General features: G+C 46.7%; 4 protein-coding genes across 9 annotated transcripts in view; 2 read left to right on the top strand and 2 right to left on the bottom strand.

Annotated features, from left to right (window-relative positions):
- Window positions 1–4378: 4378 nt before the first annotated feature.
- On the top strand, window positions 4379–7046 carry irak4 (interleukin-1 receptor-associated kinase 4). 3 transcript variants are annotated; one of them, XM_029841501.1, is made up of 11 exons: window positions 4379–4731; window positions 4801–4991; window positions 5064–5219; window positions 5295–5455; window positions 5522–5586; window positions 5671–5785; window positions 5860–5969; window positions 6113–6299; window positions 6463–6525; window positions 6631–6795; window positions 6960–7046. In XM_029841501.1, exons 1-11 carry the CDS (start codon window positions 4703–4705, stop codon window positions 7011–7013), a joined length of 1296 nt encoding a protein of 431 aa, XP_029697361.1. In that variant the 5' UTR covers window positions 4379–4702; the 3' UTR covers window positions 7014–7046. The 3 variants fall into 3 exon arrangements, with proteins under 3 accessions (XP_029697361.1, XP_011605781.1, XP_003967681.1); XM_011607479.2 differs by having other exon boundaries at window positions 4379–4736; XM_003967632.3 differs by having other exon boundaries at window positions 4381–4736; window positions 4801–4946.
- Window positions 7047–7053: 7 nt separating this feature from the next.
- On the bottom strand, window positions 7054–12470 carry LOC101073001 (twinfilin-1). Its single transcript, XM_003967491.3, has 10 exons — window positions 12423–12470; window positions 11938–12034; window positions 10946–11026; window positions 10682–10860; window positions 10084–10179; window positions 9883–9987; window positions 9166–9291; window positions 8608–8758; window positions 8383–8504; window positions 7054–8198 (listed from the first exon to the last, which is right to left on the bottom strand). Exons 1-10 carry the CDS (start codon window positions 12453–12455, stop codon window positions 8040–8042), a joined length of 1149 nt encoding a protein of 382 aa, XP_003967540.2. The 5' UTR covers window positions 12456–12470; the 3' UTR covers window positions 7054–8039.
- Window positions 12471–12477: 7 nt separating this feature from the next.
- Window positions 12478–18835, top strand: part of tmem117 (transmembrane protein 117) — a 31878-nt gene continuing 25520 nt past the window's right edge. The window contains exons 1-2 of one of the 3 annotated variants that reach the window (XM_029841499.1): window positions 12478–12840; window positions 13835–14137. In XM_029841499.1, coding sequence (XP_029697359.1) covers window positions 13858–14137 — 280 coding nt within the window. In that variant the 5' untranslated portion in view covers window positions 12478–12840; window positions 13835–13857. Of the gene's footprint in view, window positions 12845–13336; window positions 13513–13834; window positions 14138–18835 lie in introns of those variants that run through there. The other 2 variants (XM_003967631.3, XM_029841500.1) reach the window with 2 other exon arrangements.
- LOC105416940 (twinfilin-1-like) lies at window positions 14382–17394 on the bottom strand. Of its 2 annotated transcripts, none has more exons than XM_029841502.1 (6): window positions 17310–17394; window positions 16419–16499; window positions 16153–16331; window positions 15639–15734; window positions 15467–15538; window positions 14382–14623 (listed from the first exon to the last, which is right to left on the bottom strand). In XM_029841502.1, exons 1-5 carry the CDS (start codon window positions 17332–17334, stop codon window positions 15473–15475), a joined length of 447 nt encoding a protein of 148 aa, XP_029697362.1. In that variant the 5' UTR covers window positions 17335–17394; the 3' UTR covers window positions 14382–14623; window positions 15467–15472. The 2 variants fall into 2 exon arrangements, with proteins under 2 accessions (XP_029697362.1, XP_029697363.1); XM_029841503.1 differs by having other exon boundaries at window positions 14382–14608.

The raw sequence follows: 18835 nt of genomic DNA, 5'->3' as shown, positions 1-18835 counted from the left end.
TTTGTGCGCGGAGGCTCGGGCAGATTATCGGCCCGGCCCACCTGCGGTTTCAACTCTCGCCACCACTTTAAACATCTCAGGAGAAAGTTGCTTTCAAGGGGGGGGGGGGGGTCCTGGCGCCCCTGAAGGGAACCTGGCACACACAAGTATGACAGCAACACAGGCGTCAGCGGCCTGACCTTTGACCCCCGGGGTTGCCGGTGAGACCCAACCGCAGTGGAAGCACATTTTTCACCTGGAACCGGACCGCACTCGTCCACCCTCGTTTGTTTTCCTCCGCCTGGCGGTGTATCGGGTTCCCCGCTTTTTTTTAATTCCAGGGTAACGTAAGCTTCTCAGACATGTGCTGAGGGTCTCCTTTGTAACCGTGGAGCTGTGGCCCGGCCGGCGTAGGATTACAGGGTCCCCGCTGGGATGTCAAAGGCCCCTTCGGCTGCTTTCACCTCCGCCCTCTCCTGAGAGGAGCATCGGTGGGAGGGGTCAGCCACCGACAGTGATTTGCTTCAGGAAGATCACAGGGCCTTTTCATCGCTCAGGGTCGCCGTTGACCTGCAGCAGCCCCCCCGTTCCCATGAATTACACCCCAGTTATACCCTCACAAAAGGGTCTGCCTCAGAAATATGGAGCCAAACAATGGAGGTCAGAGCCTCAGCGAAGTCGACAATTTAGCTCTAAGCACCGGAGAGGGAGGCTCCGCCAGTCTCCCGTCCGAACCAGCAGCTCCCGGCACTAAATAGATAAACATTCATAATAATAAATTACAGCTGACTTAAATTGATCTACAGTGGAGTTTGTCTTAAAGTGTGTTTGTGTCTGTTGAACCACCGTAGCAGGAGCACGGAGGAGTTATATTTCCATAAATGACTTCTTTATTAATTGATATTGAGGTTATTTTAAACTTTTACAAATATGTCTCAAGGTAATTGAGCCAATTTTGAGATAGTTTATATGATTTGCAATTAAATAGAGACAAATATACACATATTTTTTTGAATATTAGCACCTTTAGCTGCAAATATGAAGTAGCCTTTAAAGAGCATGGCTCTCTCTCCCTCTTTCTCTCCCTCTCTCTCCGTCTCCCTCCCTCTCTCTCCCTCTCTCTCTCCCAGGATGATGCGCTTGGCTGGACAGATAATTTTGGGATCATGGCCAAAGATGTTTGAGGGAACATGAGCTCAACCGGTTGCACCTAGCCAGCGTCAGCGACCGGTCCAGTGAGAGTGGTCACTCGAGCTGCCACTTAGGATGCCATCAGATCATCCTTAAGATGAGCCACGGGTGTGTGTGTGTGTGTGTGTGTGTGTGAGAGAGAGAGAGAGAGAGAAAGACTGGATCCCAGCTGCTCCAGATGCTTCACAGGATGTGCCAAAACCCACAAAACAGAAATGAGGAGCCAATTAGAACTTGCTCTGGTTGCTTTATGGAGACTTTAAGTGACTCCTAGCTGAGGTTCCTATTACATCATTTATAGCTCTGCAGAACAATGTATTTGTTTTTAGAGAATCCTCTGAACTTATTCCATTTGTGGCCGGTTGTCAGCACGTCTGAGCGTGACTTCGTGCTGAGCAGGTTAGTAAATAAACAGGGAAATGAGGCTGCGATCACCTGCTGCCCTCTGTTTGTTGCACAGGTAACTTCATGAGCCTGGTGTTGGCCTTTTGCTCTTCCCGGGGATGTGAACCCTCCTCTGTGCTGCAGCCTCTCCCCATCCATGGCTGTGTGGACCCAGAAGCTCCTCCATCGGACCCTGCACCGTGCCCAAACCCCCTGTTGCTCCTCTGTCTCCCAAAGCGGGCCCTCCCATTCATTTGGCTCATTTGAATTCCAACATGGAAGACCTCTGATGAGCTGTGTGAACTGTTGCCCTGCATGACGAGACTGCTAATTAATCAACACAGCGACTCCACACACATGAACCGGGCAGCTTCTGCCCTCTGACCTGGTGCACCTGAGTGAAGCACGTGCACACGTCGACGACGCCTCGTCCACTCATGTCACGTTTTTAATTTACCTGACTTTACAGCCATTTGTGGGGGTGGGGTTTGCAGTGTGGAGCAGCATTAAGAGTCTCCTTTGCATTAAGAGCCTTGTGGGAGATTAGCAGGGAAGGAGACCAGGCTCTGTGGCTGAGATGTGCGCTATGGCTGTGTCTGGCACCGGCCCCCATCGTGTTTACGTGGAGGTTTCCTGGACGTCCCCTGACTCGCTCTGATCACTTCCTCCACCTGTGGAGCTTTTCGCCGCTGATTTAAGCAACTGTGGCATTTCCCCTGCCTCTGCCCTTGTTCTCGAACAGCAGGGAGGCTTCCTCTCTGCTCCCCAGTGCAGTCTTCCTCTCTCTCCCTCACCTCTTCACTTGCAGGCAGTATCGCAGACTGTGGTTTCGTTCCAATGCCATGTATGAACAGCAGGATTTTCTTTTTTTCCCTCCTTTGCTGCTAAAATTATGTCACGGAATATGAATGACAGCACTTTTCTGACTGCACAGAAATAAAGAGGCTGAGCCTTCTCATGTGTTTGCATCCACGGGGGCTGACGATGATAGATTAGGCTTGTGTATGTACCGTATTTCACCACTAGAGGGCGACTAAAACGCTTTGGCCTTTTACTTATGCTGTGATTTGCTGCACATTGTAACGTCAAACATTACGTCATCATCCGCTTGGTTGAAATGTGTTTTTCGTATTTGTGTTTTGTGTGAATAACATTAAGTATTGGAGATCCAGCTGGACACAAAATGCAGTTTTATTGAAGCCGAGATTGATTTTCAAACGAAATGTGTGCTGCTTCCGTGACTCCTTCAGCTGGAGCTGTACGTGCGTGGTGTTTGGTTCCTGCTGCGCAGAAAACAAGTCATGCAGGAAACAATTAGTGTCTTCAAAGACCCTCCTGTGCAGGTGTGAGAGTTATCCCCCAGCACCAGGCGCAGTGACACACACACACAGACCCACACACAGCACTGATCTGCCTGTGCGTGCAGGTTATCCTCAAAAACACTGCGTTCCTTTGAAGGTCCTTCAGGCAGCAGGGGACTCCTCTGCTTCAGCAATGTTTCAGTCCCTCACTGAGGACAGCATTCCACAAGTGCAGATAAGTACAGCGAGACCCCATGAAAAGTGCAAAATGGTGCACGGAACAGACTATTTCTAATGATCCAGTCGACTAAAATGTAAAAGAACAAGATTCTGGTAATAAATGTACTCTGTCTTGAACATTTGGATTTATGAAGACATCTTATACACCCACTCCATGACAAACAAACATTAGGTCATGAATAAATGTAAGGTTTGTGGGAGTTTTGATGCTGAGCTCTGCTCGTCCCACACAGTCAAAAACACAAGTCCTCTGGGAGTCACTGCAGTTACCAGCTAGCATGTTTTATTTTTATTTTAATGCGTCGTGTCAGCCACTCGGATGACAAACACCATCCCAGACAGGCCTGAGTGAGACAGCAGGAAGTCATGCCCCTCTGTGCACAGTCATCTCAAACTTGTTTGTCATCATCAAGGCTTCTAAAAGCATCGAGCACAACATGAAAGGATTATTTTTCCGTGTCTGCTGCGTTTGTTAGCCACATGTTTTGGTTTATAGCTACCACAAACCTCTTGCTGTTTGCCAAAACACAAATTTAAACCTAATAATATTAAAAATGCTGTTTTTATTGAAAATCTCTGTTCTCCTGGTGCTGTTTATAGTTTCCAGATGACTTTAGTATCTTAGCTGAACTATTTGTTGCTTATATATTATGTTTCTATGAGAAGAAAAGGAAGATAAAAAGCCTTTTACCAATAGAATCGATTCATAACCTTGAAAAGTGTTTTATTTAGTTTTATATCGGCTCCTGAAATGCAACAAAGATCAGATTAAGCGTAATGTTTTTCCCCTTGTATTGGCAATAGTTCTAACCATAATTGTGTAGTTTAATTTGTTTCATTTTGTGCAAAACTGTGCTCTAAATGCAATAATGATGGATTAATAAAATTAAACAACAAAAACCAAAACAATAATAGTTCCGTTCACTTACATGATTTGTTGCAAGCCTGTTCTCTCAATACAGCTTATTTGAGGAAGCATTTTTGGCTAAATGTTGTTAAATTGGCTACTGGGCAATTATGCAAAATTGGAGAATAAAATATCCTCAAAGTAATTCTGCAAGTCTCATCTATGTCCAGTAGAGGGCACTGTGTTTTTACCCACTTGAAAGAATGTGGAATCTGTATTAAAGGGTTACTTTTCATTTTTGTGTGTCTTTTTTCCACATTGTTGTTACACGATAAAACATTGTCTCGCCACTAAAGTATCAGTTTGTAACCTTCAAAAATTATTATTATTATTAAGCTTCACGGTTTTACTTCCGCCTTGCGGGGCCCTAAGAGTGGGACACGCCTTCTATGTGACGTTAAGGAACAGTTGCTCAATGTCGGAAAGTCCATCTTTGCTACTCTTTAATAGAAATCTACATTAATTTCAAACTAAAAATCTAACTAAGTATATAGTAGTATGGCCTCTGTAAAATGTTAAACAATGCCATCGATCTGCTGATAGCTTATTTTTGTCTGTATATCCTCGAAAGAAATGAGTAATTCGGTTACTTCCGCTACCTACATTCGCAACCTCAGCTACAGTATAAGGCGACAACTGTCAGGTATTTTGGATCCTCAAGAGAGGTGGAAAGAGATTATTATCTCCATCCGGAAGCCGAATGGGGATTTTAGATATTCTCAACATAATGTGAGGTAAGAGAGATGGCGATAGTTTGGTAGATAAACTCCTGATTGCTCTCTAACTGTTTGTTTGTAGGAGATTTGCAGGTCTGGTTGCGCAGGGTAAAAGCCCCACGGAGGAGCTGCTGGCTGACTGGGGCACCAGCAACTGCACAGTGGGAGAACTGGTGGACATTCTGAAGAGCCACAAGTTACTGGCTGCCGCTGCCATTGTGCTGCCTGGTATGATCCAGATAACCACAGCCATGCAAATTGCTTTTAATTGTAGTGAGTACACGTGGCTCTTTGATGGTGCATACGTCATTTTTGGGAGACACAAACATATGTTTGATTTGAAAGATGCCGTCCCAGCAGAAGCACAGCAGCCAGACCCTCCATCAGCAGAAACATACAGCGCTCTTCCAACCAGACTGCTGGACAACAAAGGGACGCAGACAGTTCCCAGCTCTGCTCCAACCCAGATTCAGCTGGACAGTTGTGATCCAGAACCCACAAGTGAGCCCTCACAGAGAAACACATGCTTTCATGTGTCCCAATGGAGGGAATGTTCACAGACATATCCCCCTCTAGGTTTCTCCAGTATCTCCTACAACGATCTGATTAAGATCACGGACGGCTTTAATGACCGTCCCGTATCGGAGGGTGGCTGCAGGCTGGGGGAGGGAGGCTTCGGCGCCGTCTACAAAGGCGTCCTGAACCATAAACTGGTTGCGGTGAAAAAGCTCATTCCGGTAAGTGACAAGTGTTTTCTGTCTCCCACTTTGTAGTTTTGTGACAGCGAATGGGATGTCATTCAGGTGGAGGACATGTCCCTGGAGGACCTACAAATCCAGTTCCACCAGGAGATCCAAACTCTGACAGTGTAGGTTTTTATCATCTCTCCGTCCTCCTTTTGAGGGACTCATTGTAACAATAGCAGGTTTCTAATGTGCTTTATAATCTGCAGGTTACAACATGAGAACTTGGTGGACATGGTTGGATTCTCCTGTGATGGACAGTACCCGTGTGTGATCTACCCTCTAATGCCCAACGGGTCTCTGCTGGACCGATTGGCCTGCTTGGTAAGCCCCATCTGGCTACAGATGCCAGCTTTGGTTGCAGATTTACTTTCACTGCCTTCCTGCCGTTACCTTAGGAAGGCACGCCTCCGTTGTCATGGAAACAGAGGTGTTTGATAGCTGAAGGGACAGCGAGTGGTTTGGAGTTCGTACACAGGAACCACCACGTCCACAGAGATGTAAAAAGGTAACTGAATGTTCTCTGCTGTACCTTTGATATTTTTAAAGGCATCATTTTGCGTTTGAGGACTTGTTTGGATTTTTATAAATACTTTTTTAGGGTTTTGCACATTTATAAAATACAACTGAATCATTTTGTGTTTTGTTTAGCGCAAATATCCTGTTAGATGAAAAACTGGTGGCAAAAATCTCCGACTTCGGGTTGACCAGAGCGTCTCCCAAGGGGACGTCCACAACCATGAAGACAGAGAGGATTGTGGGTACCTGTGCGTACATGGCCCCTGAGGCCCTGAGGGGACAGGTCACGCCTAAATCTGATATCTTCAGTTTTGGAGTGGTAGGTTGACAGAACGCGGAACATATCAGACAGTATTTGACCTTGTAAATCGCGCGTGACCTTTCAGGAGACGGGCTTATTACACCACGGTGGTAACACTAAAGCTTGTGTGTGCTGCTTAATGAGGTTATTTTGAATGAGCCCATCTCTCTGCGACCCACAGGTGCTTTTAGAAATACTGTCTGGACTTCCTCCAGTCGATGAAAACCACAATCCGCAGTTCTTGGTAAGAACCCGACTCAAACAAAGAGGCGTTCACTGCCGATCTGTCAAGTTAGACTTCATTAGTCGGGCTTGTTTCGAGTTCATTTTTTTTCTTCCCTCTCCCGAGATGGAGGTGCCTTCTGCGATAGAGGACGAAGACGAGGAGCTGACCTTTGAGGGCTTCTTGGACACAAAGATGGAGGACGTCCAGCTGGGCCAGGCTGAGAGCGTCTACACGTTGGCCTGCAGCTGCCTCCAGGACAGGAAAAACCAGCGGCCGGTCAGCAAACAGGTGTGGCGAGGAAGAACACACGCGTGAGCTTTAGACGTTATGGCGTGGACTTGGGACCGAAGGGCATCCCATAATGCATTCCAGCTCAGCCAGCGTGGACTAAGCTCAGGCTTTGAACAAACCGTGTTACTTTTGTTCTGACATCAGCTTTCCTCTCGCTGCAGGTTCTGTTGGAGCTGAGCGGCGTTGTCAAAAGCATTTCACTGGAGCAGCAGTGACCCCGTCCCACACCCCCCCCACCCCAACGACACAATAAAACACATGATTTAAATATTTTATTTTTTCATTAAAAGAAAGATCTGTAAGAAAACAAATAAGACCGACAGGACTTTTTTTTTTGTTGTTTTTTAACCTCCATTGTAATGACACTATGAGCACAAAGGGACTTCCCCTTTAAGATGAGGTGGGTTTAGTAGTTTGCCCAATATCAGATCGGCAGATGTGGCCACACTGAGATCAAGGTACTCCAAGTTTTCCCTTTCTAAGGGTTCCGCCTTTTAAAGGAACCAGCAACGTTTGAGCAGCTTCCCGGTGAAGTATGAGATGTACTGGTGGTTTCTGGGTATTTCTGGAAGCCCGGTTCTTTTCCTCACCGACACCAAATCACAACAGACTGGACCGTTGTTTCCCATAGAGCGTCACACGGCTACAATATGTACATTTACAGCACTTGCATAGAAAAATAAGTTTCTCAGCAGATGATTTTTTTTTTCTCCATGTAAACCACAGTTATATCAAAAGAAGTCAAATTTGTTTCCCCCCGTGGTTATAAAATGCAGAATGAATGGATCGACACGAGTGGGCTGAGTTTATATTTAGCTTCGGAGCACCGTGCGCAGACAGGAGACGGACGTGGAACACGTAAAGACGAAACCACAGCGTGACACAGACTTAAGGAATGCAGGTTAAGAGTTTAAGAATGTCGACTTAAAACGGGGGACTTTCATCAAATTGGCGCGAGTTCACGTTAGTCGCGGTTTTGTTTTTTTAACGTCTCGGGGGCGGCGACGGTTTTCAAAGCCCCGCCTCCGAAAGGCTAAAATGTTAACGTGTACTGATGGACAGAATTCTGCGTCCATTCGGCGAGCTACAAATGGAAACACGCAGGTGCGGCGTTGCTCAGTTGTCCTTGGCGTGCATAGTTACGTCTCTTGTGAACTTGGTGGCAATTTGAAGTTATTCTTTTAAACGGGCGTGTTGAATATGAAGTCCTCCCCCAGGGGCGGAGCCAGTGGTCGCGTGCTTTAATCTTCCTCCTCCGCTGGGCGCGTGATGCGGCGGCCGCCCCTCTTCCCCGCGGGGCCCTTGGGCTTGGCGAAGGCCTGCTTGTGCGCGTGCTGCTTGGGATGCACCTCGTCGTACAAGAGGTCGGAGGTCAGCTCGTCGCCCTCGTCAATCTCCATCTGTGAAACATCAAAGAACAGGGTGAAGATCAAAGAACCGGCTCGTTATGAACAGCTTAGATCGAGGGGGCTGATTAGCTGCTTAACTTCCTGAAAATGAGAGGAAATTCATCGGAATCCTTCCGAGGATCGCCCAAGCTCTCTTCCACGCAACACTTGATCTTTGATTTCTGCTCAGTTTTACCTTTTTATCGATGGGAAGCTTGAGCTCGCCCTCCACCCAGTCCACCAAATGGTTTTTACAGCTGGAATACAACATCCTGTCTTTGATGCTGCAACTGTAGCCAGGCATAGAATAGATGAAGACTGGAGAGAGTTTAGAGGAAGTTAATCTGAGTCACCTAATCACAGCCTGTATTCAATCCTGCCTGTGGTAACCGTGCACGGCCACACGCCAACGTCGGCTCACCTGTGGACTGCAGGTAGTCGCCTTCATGGGAGTGTTTGTAGAGGAAGAAGTGGTAGCGTGGGGAATCCTTGGGGATCCTCTTCGGCAGGTCTTTGACCTCTGTTGGCTCAGTGCTGCACACGTGGATCAATTCCTGGTCGGCGTCGATTTGCTTTGAAGCGGGAGATGAAAGGTTATCACAGAGTTGTTGATTTGCATGCGGGTAGAACGCGCCATAAACCAATGCCTGAACAACGGCGGGGAGGAGACGGGCGTTCGCAGACGGGCGACACGCCCCGAATCGGCTGTTGTTTTTACGCTAAATGACACCATTGAGGGATAAAAGGAACAAAGGGGACCGAGGGAGAGCTGGGTTAGCGCCACAACGATTCCTTTGTCCACCGATCGTGTGACACGAAGCCACGGAATATCAATGAGAAGATCAACACCTTGTTTTGGAGATCGAGCGGCTTGTGCCAACGCGTGAACGACTCCGGACCTTCTCGGCCAGCGAAGGATGACAAACAGACGCTCATTAAACAGATATCCGCCTCCATAGGTGACTCTGCAGGGACTCACCAGCTGCACATAGTTGATCATTTTGTCTTTGTAGCGTTTGAGTGCAGCAACAGCGTCTCTGTGGAGGGGGAAGGCCACTCCCTGCAGAGTCTGGTGCTTGGAGTCCACGCTGATGTCCGTCTGCACCTGAACACACCACAAACGAGCGTTTGGATTTCTTTTAGATCGACGTGATGAGCGAGACCGTTATATTCTCAGAGACACAATGAAACATGTACAATTATACAAATACACTTCTGTGGTACATTCACCCCCTATATGGCGTCTGCTGGGCCTAGAACACACATACAGAGAGGCTCACGTTTGTTTACAGAACCTCAAATTTCTCCAGAGGAACAATTATATAAAAGACTTTGAGACTGTTAGAGTAATGATATTTGTAATAATCACACTTGCATCAGGTGACTCAGGGCCCCTGATGAAACACAGAAATGGCAGCACTGGGGGATTAAACTGATGATCGAGTCTATTTTTAGATCCCCGTTCCCTCAAAACAAAATGCCGTGCAAACACGGCTGAGCCCTCGATGGCGCCGCCGCGCATACAAAGCAGTCTCCCGACTCTTTCATCCATCTGTTTGGTAAAAGGCGGACAGCTTCCAATGCACAGCCATGCTAAATATTTAAAAGCCTCTTTTTCTCCCATCTAAGCTGCAGATTAATGTTACTGCCCTGCAACAGCTGGGCCAGATGAAGCAGAGGCCGCGTGTGTCTGTACCTCACTGAGTTTAATCTGCTTCAGTTCCTCTTCTGCGGCGGTGAGGGGCAGCGGCGCCGCCTGAGACGCCAGGAACTTTCTGTAGCCGCTGAGACACATCTCATCCTGGCACAAAAACAGCACAACGCAATTATAGGCCACCTAAACAGACATGAGCTGATGTCATATCCTGTTTTCTGTTGTGGGACCGGTGACACTAACCTTTGAGGTTGCAAAGATCTCATTCTTGAGGTGCCCTCCTCCAAACTCCTTCTTCAGCGTGGCTCTGGTAGCAGCGTACAGCATTTTATTCCGCACCTTGTGAAACCATCAAAGAAAGTTACCAACGTATCGATTTGCTGCCATTCTGACAGTCGATGCCGCAACAAAATAAGGAAAATAACAGTTAAGAAGTATATTTCTGTTTTGTTATAGGCTGCAGAATGCATTTGCAACGTCCAGACGTGTCTCGGCATGTTCCACTGTGCCCATAACGCAGGAATTTTAAGCTCTGCACTAACGCAGGAAGTGAATGTGAGGCCAGTGTTTCAGAACATTTATGGTTTCAGCAGTGGGAACATTATTCTTCTTCCTTTTGCTACAGAAAGGTTGGATTTTTTTGCAGTAAATGACGGAGATTTAGTGAGATGGAAGGACCAATGTTTAGATTTTAGAGGGTTGGTCAGGACGTAATGAATGTTTTCTACACTTTTTTCCACTTAAGTACAAGTCTGGAGTTTGGATTTGGCCGCCCCACCCAGCTGACCCTCAAAGCAAACGTAAGCAAAGCTGCTCATTAAAATCAGCTCGGCGTGCTTACAGACGCGTGGTCCGGCGACCAGGCCAGGAAGACCCACTCATATCCCTGATTGTTGGTGGAATCCAGCCGGTACAGTATGTAGCAGGGCACATCATCATCAAGGAGGGGCAGCACAAGGCGATCGTACTCTTGGTCCCATGCTTGTGATGATTCCCTGAAGGAGCCCACACTCAGCTGCTCTGCAATACAACACGTGAGTGACAAGTTTCAGCCGCAGAGTCGCATCGACGAACCATCGGGAAAGGAAACCGGGGCGCCACTTACCCTCCTCGATGATTATTTTTAAGGCTCGGTACTGCTCTCCACTCCTGGCATTAGCGAAGAGGTCCTTCACATCGTTCCCCGCTGGAAAAATAGGGGACATTTCAATTTAGTCATCGTTACATCAGAAAGCAGCCACAGACACACGGACGCTTCATTACTCCCAATTCACGATCTTTGACACTGAAATCGCTGATATCAGTGACATTTAGGCCAATCAATTGGTTCCATGGTATTGATTTTGCACTAGGTTAATTTATAATCTTGAATGATTGCTTTTAAATACAATATCACCTTTTAGTGATTATTACGACTAACATAAGAGCAGACCCACAAGTGTTCAACTCTTAATCCTTTATAGAAGAATAAATTGTTAATGTGGGCAGATTTTATGCATTTTACAGACATGTTTTGTGCGTCTTAAACAGAAAAGTGAGTATTCTGCTTGTTTTCACACAAATCTAAAAGAATAATCCCGAGAAGTTAGTAGGTAACAAAAGTGTGTTCACTCATTTCAACATGACAAACAACATAGCTGGGACGTGCTGTGGTTTTACATGTTTTACTGGAGTCTTTTGAGAGGAACAATGTGTAGAACAGCCTGAATACCGGTCGATCTACCCAGCCAAGAGTTTCTGGAATCGCCCATCAATTCAATGGGTTGAACTAGCTTCAGCAAATTTAATCCTTGAGCCAAGAATCAAAGTGTTGCAGGCTAATGTCGCATTTTGGGACACACCGAAGATTCGAGGTGATGTGGAAGACGGTTCATCCGTTGACTAACAAGCCCGAGATTTTGTGCCATAAATCTAAAAGTGACCAAATAAGGCACCGCTGATCACACATTACGAGGGCTCGGCTGTAGCTAGCAGTGGCTAGCTAACTTGACGCTAGCTTCTCATTGCATGAACTGTTGCGGCAACTAAAACGCCGTCTTACTAATACGGGAAAATGCACACGAACTGGAGACACCAAAGCCAAACAAATGCAGCTACCTTGAATACCCGTTTGATGAGACATTGTGGTTTTCGTCGGACAGATGGTTCGGTGCAGCTGATCAGGCGAAACCAGGGCAGAGAAGCAGGAAGTGAACTACAGCGACAAGACACGCCCACAATGTGTCGTCACAACATCAGAACTCACATGACGTTGTCAAATCACACCAGAAGTCAGGTTAAGCTTTAACATAGTCGAATAAATATCTGAATATGAGGGTTATGTCCAATATACAGCCAGTCGATGTATCGATGGTCAGGGTTGATTACCACAGATTTACGTAACAGAAATAAGAATCATAATGTTGAGAATGTCAGGCGTTTGCTCCTTTTGGCTGCCATGTATTAGCTTCTGTGGTGTTGATGTAGGCAGGAGAACCTTTTTAACTTTCAATTTTTTTAGCAAGTTTAAAATAGTATACTTCATGTAGGACACGAACATTATTGTTAAAATAATTTAAATACCGTAAAAACTGAATTTTTACCTGGGCAGCGGCTTTGAATACAGTACATTTCATTCGACTTCCTCTTATTCTGAAAGGGGGCGGAAGTGGTGCATGTGAACTCTCTCCAACTTGACATTAGAGTGAAACGCTGCGTTAAAAGCCAAATCTATTCGTGCAGCGCGCTATCTCCATCCTTTGTACAGCATCCTCGTCACAATAACAGCTCAAAAGCTGAACCGTCTGTCGGGAACCTGCTGACGAGGCACGTCGCGCCTGAACTACCGTTGGTGCGGTCTAACACGATGGCAGCGGACTTCGGGGGTGGCCCCCGGTGTGCGTACACTACAGGTCGGCTGGACAAACCCCTCCTCAACCATCCCACGCCATCATGTCGTGTCTGGGGTCATCAGAGCGTCGGTGCCAGCTTGATGGGACAGGAGAGGGGCTCCGGCTGAAGGCAGGTGCGTCGATCGTTCTGCTCCCCCAGAGGTGCAGGCAGGTGGGAAGCATCGTCCCACATCTGCCCGGGCGCAGCGCAAGTTGTGTAACCAAATAATTCCAGCCCAGCCTGTTTTTCTTTCCTCTGGGGATTTGTGATGTGACGTTTTGTCGTCCGTAGGAGAGGATGCGCGTCTCGCAGGTGCGCGTTTCTTAATTTTGCTGTAAATGTTCACATTACCAGGAGCACAGCTGATTTCAAGTTATAAGCAACACTGTTTACTGCATGATGCACAGTTTCCTGGCTCCCAGGAGTGTGTGTTACACAAATACACAATCAACAGCTTTGCTGCAGCCAAGGTGACATAATGACCAAAGGATGCTGTTGAAATTTAATAGCCAGGTTGATACAGTGGACGCTCTATTTCTGAAGCCTCTGCATGCAGATTTTCCGCCCTGGGGTATTTTTAGGAGAGCTGTTGGAGAAGTTGAGACCACAGGGAGGGGTTCCGGGGTGGGTAGAGGGGTGTTGGGAGCTTCCTCAAGAGCTGCTTTGTGGGCTTTCAGGGCGAATCAGCCGACTAATCTTTCATTGGTCTGGGGGGGGGAGTGCACTGCAGGCCGGCTGAGAGGATAAAGCTTTCAGGAGCCAGCGTTTTATTGCTGAGAGCTGAAATTCTTCTTTACTCAGGTATGACCCAGGGATGAGAGGGTGTTATATGACTTGGTGTTGGGCTGGGAAAACGGCTCGAGCTGAGAGATTATAGCGTTGGATCTATTTGTTCATGGGTTGAATGTCATGAACAGCCTTTTCCTGGTGATCTTTTCAGAATGAACGGTGAAGTGCGTCTTTACTGTTGTCAGGTTTCAGGGGAAAGCCAATCTGAACAAAGCCTTACTTATACTCCCACCACTAATCTGAGGGATTTTCAGATCTAATCTCTAATCTGGCTTGTTCATTATACAGCGTGACTGACAGAAACACTTTCTCTTTCACTTTCTCACAATGCCAGGTGTGTTGGGGGGGCTCAGCAGGATGGAAATAGATGCCCGCTTTCGCTATTACTTCCAGCACCCGTGGTCACGGCTCATCGTGGCGTACCTCGTGACCTTCTTCAACTTCCTCATCTTCGCCGAAGACCCCATCTCACACAGCCAGACGGAGGCGCGCATGATCGTGGTGGGCAACTGCTTCTCCTTCCTCTTTAACAAGTACCCAGGCCTCGGGTGGAACATCCTGAAAGTGGTGTGTTGGATACTGGCCATCATCACCGGCCTGTTGGCCGGGAAGTTCATATTCCACCGCCAGCTCTTTGGTAAGTCACGTACACGATCATTCAGCAGTGATGATGGGGAAGCCTTCCTCCCTCCTTCTTACTCTCCTGGCTGTCACTAATCAAAGCATCCAGAAGCTCCAGAACCATGTTTCGCCTACCATGTGTCGTTCGAGGCTAACGTAGCCGCTGGCTTTGCTCCTGTGATGTGGGGGTGACAACCTTTACCTCCCCATAAATCTTTCAGACTCCTCATATTTTGACTCGAATGACCAGAGATGTCAGCTGCCTTTGCTTGGATCATTTATTTATGTCAAATTCCAGAGTGAAAAAAGGCCTTTATATGGTGTCTTGAGATTACCCTTTTGGCTGGTGTGCAGCACAGGTGCTGAGATAAAGTGTTGGAAACCAAACCAGCATGTCTGCAGCCCTAAACGTGTCCATTTCCCCAATAAGCAAGCCCACCACCCAGTTTGAGACAGAGACCATCAACCAACTGTGGATTCTTCTTTACTGTCCAAGCGAAATCTGTTAAGAGAAAAGACAAAGATCCATTAAGACCACTCTCTCCCCCAGTGTGACGGCTGTGATAAACCTCCTCTCTGTTAAATAATCCTTTGATTCCTCTCAATCTGGATATTATTTTCCATCCTCATTGTACCATTATTAACTTGATATTAATGTCTGTGATTATAGGAGAGGTCTCATTATCTGACTCTCTGGACTTTTCTGTCTCAACCCGGAAAAATGCCTCCAGATTATGTTTATGCTTCTGGGATGTATAAAATGCTCTATTGTGTGACCCGAAGAGACGCCACTCTAGACCTGGAATAGGCAGATTTCATCACTAATATCGTAAATCTGTGCTGCTTCAGCAGTTTTCTCACCAGTGATTGATCGTAAACAGCATCGTCGATGTGTCCTTTCCTAGATTTTAGTGGGCTGTCAGGGAGGTTTATCTGGATCATAGCCGAGTGCAGCTCACCCTGCATCCAGGTACTAATGCACGGCATAAACCATTGGGACCCATAGTGTGTGTTCACGTGCACAGAGTGTGTTGGAGAGGAAAGCTGTGAGGCTGGTATTAACCGATCATCCCAGCCAGGATACTGGTGTGATCTAGTATACTGCAGATCCATCTCACTGGCCCACCTTCTGTCCCTCCCTGAGCTCTCTGGTTTGTGGTTTGAGGCAGCGATTCTCTCACTGCCGCCAATAGCAATAATTTCTGCAGATTTCTGATTTTTTATTCTCTTTTCATCATTTGCTGACCAGCTGTAAACCCGACAGCACCAAGAGCCCGTTCAGCCTCCCTGATTTGGCGTTCAGTCCTCGGTGATGCTTTTCTCAGCTGCAGCTGCTCCATCTCACCCAGTTTTAGCTCCTTCCGTTCTTCCTCTGCCAGTCAGCCAGGATACTTTCAAAGCCACTGACTACCTCCTCCTGGGGGGGCACAAAGAAAATAATGGTGCAGAGTTAGTAGAGCCGACTCGCCTGATGTCGTTTTATTAAGCAGTTTTGGGATGTGAGAGGCGACACCGACCTTTGTCTCAGGATTGAACTCTCTGAAGATGAATCCACTTCCAAACTCTTCCCTCAGTTTGGCACGTGAAGACAAATACATCATTTTCTCTCCTTTCTGTTGAACCCAATATTGAGGAAAGTTAGTTTGAAACATATTCAGCCTTTTTCCCCCTTTTTTTGAACTTACTTTTAAACAACACACAAACACATGTATCCACAGGCTAGATGAGCATATTACAAAAGAAAATGGAGATTATCCAAGTATCAAATAATGACAGGTAATAATAAAATCAGCTCTGCAGTAATGTTGTTTATGATTGATGAAGGTCAGAACAAAGTTGATGAGTAATTTATGCAGAAATGCAAGTAATACAAAAGGGTTCATATTACTTTTTCTAGGAGAAATTAAATAGAAATAGCAATATAACCTAAACATGCCCCTCCAAATCCTTACCAAAATAAAAAGACAAAAATAGGACAAAGAAGTAAATATACAGGTAAAAGGAAGGAAAAAAGCGTCTTGGTGTTCTTACAGAAATCTGGACCGGGACCCAGCACAGATAGACCCACAGGTAGTACCCGCTACCGGGGAAACCCAGCCGGTACAGTATGTAGCAGCTTGCGTCATCGTCCAGGAGCGGCAGTACAGCACTTTCAATGTCTTGATCACGTGACTCTGTGAATTCCTTGAAGGAGCCCGCCCACAGCTCATCTGCAATACATCATGGGAGTGAAGAAGGTTTCCACACTGGACTCACGTTGATCAGCCACCAGGAACGGACACTGGGGCACCACTTACTTTCCTGAATGGTGATTTTGATGACTCCATACTTGTCTCCATTAAAGAATTTAGCAAAGAGGTCCTTCAACTCCTGCCCCACTGAAAGAAAAGGGACATTTTAATCTCATTTAGCCGACTGAATATAGGTCAGTGTCCTTTGCTGCTGTAGACCAGTGGTTCCCAAACTGTTTCCAGCCCCCCCATTTTGAGGTAAAACTAATATCACCCCCCCACTGGCAGATCTCAAGTAATTACGTTCTGAGAAATGTGCTTTTATTGCAAACATGCAAAGCTTCACTCTTTTTATATTATTCTCAGTCTTTTTTTCTTATTCTTGACCTTTTGGAATCATGGGGGGGGGGGGGGGGGGGTTAAGTGCTGCATCCCATCTGCATATGGGTGAAGGCAGGGTACACCTCTGGATGAGACTCCAGTTTAGTATCTTGCTCAAGGGTACCTCGGTGGTGCTCTGAAAGTATCCTCCCACGACTACCAGAACACCTCCAAAGTTTTGTCCGCACCGGGGCTCGAACCGAGAACCTTCTGTTCCTGTCAGGAGACGGCAGAACCACACCCGTCGTTCTCAACCAGCTACACCCTAAGAGAGCCCGTCCTCTGCCTGCTTAAGTGGCCTCCGCTCCTGCTGACCTCGTCATCAGCAATGATCAGACGCTCGACAAAACGCACATTTGCTCGCACACAGAAATACACAAACAAACAAAAACCCAGAGAACCCAAACTCAAATATTTGGGCTGCAGTCGTAACACTAAAAAGACACTTTACAATATCTGGGCGCTGACATGACGCTTCCTTCTCTGTGCATGAACCAACGCTCATCTTGCCACCAAATAACCAATCAGACAAATGCTCAAGAACTTTAGACTCCAAAGCCAAAGAAATGCAGCTACCTGGAACATCCATCCCTTTAAACATGATGGTTTTCTTCGGAGAGACGGGTCGGTGCAGCTGATCAAGGCGAAACCAGAGCAGAAATGCAGGAAGGGAACTACAGCGACAAGACACGCCCACATTGTATAGTTACCAACATCTGGACCAACGACATTCTCAAATCACACCACAAGTCAGGTAAAACTATTCAGATACGTGAGTATGATCACAGTAGCCAACAATCAGCCAATGTGTAGATTTTGATTGGAGGTCAGGTGTGAGTCCCAATTTCAACAGATAAGATTCATCATTTTGACAATGTCAGATCTGTCACATCTACCTCAGATTCAAGTTGTGCAATCACAAGTTGTGCAATCACAAGTTGTGCAATTCCCTGACATTGATGTCAGGGAAACAAACAAGCTTAACTGGAATTATTTGATCCACTTCCAAGTCTCTTAGTCTTATTTATTCATATTGCCGTTCAGAGTACGAGGTGGATCACGTGACAACCAAGAGAAGCCTCTCAAAGTCTTGACCGTGGGAGTGCGTTCGGCATTTTTGTGATTTCATCACTAATATCGTAAATCTGTGCCGCTTCAGCAGTTTTCTCACCAGTGATTGATCGTAAACAGCATCGCTGATGTGTCCTTTCCTAGATTTTAGTGGGCTGTCAGGGAGGTTTATCTGGATCAGAGCCGAGTGCAGCTCACCCTGCATCCAGGTACTAATGCACGGCATAAACCATTGGGACCCATAGTGTGTGTTCACGTGCACATGAACACATTGTTGGGCGCTGAGCATTGAAGAAAAAGGACAGAGTGTGTTGGAGAGGAAAGCTGTGAGGCTGGTATTAACTGCTTACATCATCCAGGCCAGGATACTGGTGTGAGCTAGAATAGATCCATCACACTGGCCCACCTTGTGTCCCTCCCTGAGCTGGGTTCTGATGCTGCCCAGCTCTCTGGGCTGCAGGCAGCAGTGGGAGCCCTTCAGGATGGAAGCGAGTGATTTATTTTTACTGCCTCGCAGGTCATTTCAGCAGTCCCTCCTAAAAAACTAAACATGCTCGCTCTTTTTGCAAACACTTGAATCCCTCACTCACACACACTCTCTCTCTCACACACACACACACACACACACACACACACACACACAGAAATTAGCCCCAAATTCAGCCAACAGTTCTACTTTGAGACTGCGCCGTACCTCTTTCTTTCCTAGATATACTGTACGTGCACCGCTGCCTCTGGACCAGAACCCCCAGAAAGGCTCTCTGCTAATGTGTTCTTGTTCCATTAACTCATTTTGTCTGGATGACATCATATGTCAGGATAGATTGGGATCAATGAGAACATTTGGGGGTTTGGGAGCCACCTGTACTGTTCCATTCAGCCACCCAAGGCCGTGTGCAGCTTTGTGATCCGCCGTTCGTCACCTTCGCTGTTTTGACATCTGGAATCGACGTGCATCCACTCCTGTGTTACAGGCGCATGCTCCTTTTTCTCCTGTATATACAGTATTCAATAAATTCCATGACCGAGGA

Source organism: Takifugu rubripes, chromosome 9 (assembly GCF_901000725.2).
Source record: "Takifugu rubripes chromosome 9, fTakRub1.2, whole genome shotgun sequence".
Lineage (NCBI taxonomy): Eukaryota > Metazoa > Chordata > Actinopteri > Tetraodontiformes > Tetraodontidae > Takifugu > Takifugu rubripes.
This window is presented reverse-complemented; position numbering and strand designations above follow the sequence as displayed.

Coding starts and splice junctions, on each gene's coding strand:
- LOC105416940 (XM_029841502.1), bottom strand. CDS start 17,334: ATGTTTAAAGGGATGGATGTTCCAG. Junction 16,500..17,309: donor TAAAGGGATGGATGTTCCAG/GTAGCTGCATTT, acceptor CTTTTCTTTCAG/TGGGGCAGGAGTTGAAGGAC. Junction 15,735..16,152: donor GGGTCCCGGTCCAGATTTCT/GTAAGAACACCA, acceptor TGGGTTCAACAG/AAAGGAGAGAAAATGATGTA.
- irak4 (XM_011607479.2), top strand. CDS start 4,576: ATGAGTAATTCGGTTACTTCCGCTACCTACATTCGCAACCTCAGCTAC. Junction 5,970..6,112: donor GTCCACAGAGATGTAAAAAG/GTAACTGAATGT, acceptor TGTTTTGTTTAG/CGCAAATATCCTGTTAGATG. Junction 6,796..6,959: donor AGCGGCCGGTCAGCAAACAG/GTGTGGCGAGGA, acceptor CTCTCGCTGCAG/GTTCTGTTGGAGCTGAGCGG.
- LOC101073001 (XM_003967491.3), bottom strand. CDS start 12,455: ATGAAATGTACTGTATTCAAAGCCGCTGCCCAG. Junction 12,035..12,422: donor TATTCAAAGCCGCTGCCCAG/GTAAAAATTCAG, acceptor TTGTCGCTGTAG/TTCACTTCCTGCTTCTCTGC. Junction 8,199..8,382: donor AGCTTCCCATCGATAAAAAG/GTAAAACTGAGC, acceptor GATGTTTCACAG/ATGGAGATTGACGAGGGCGA.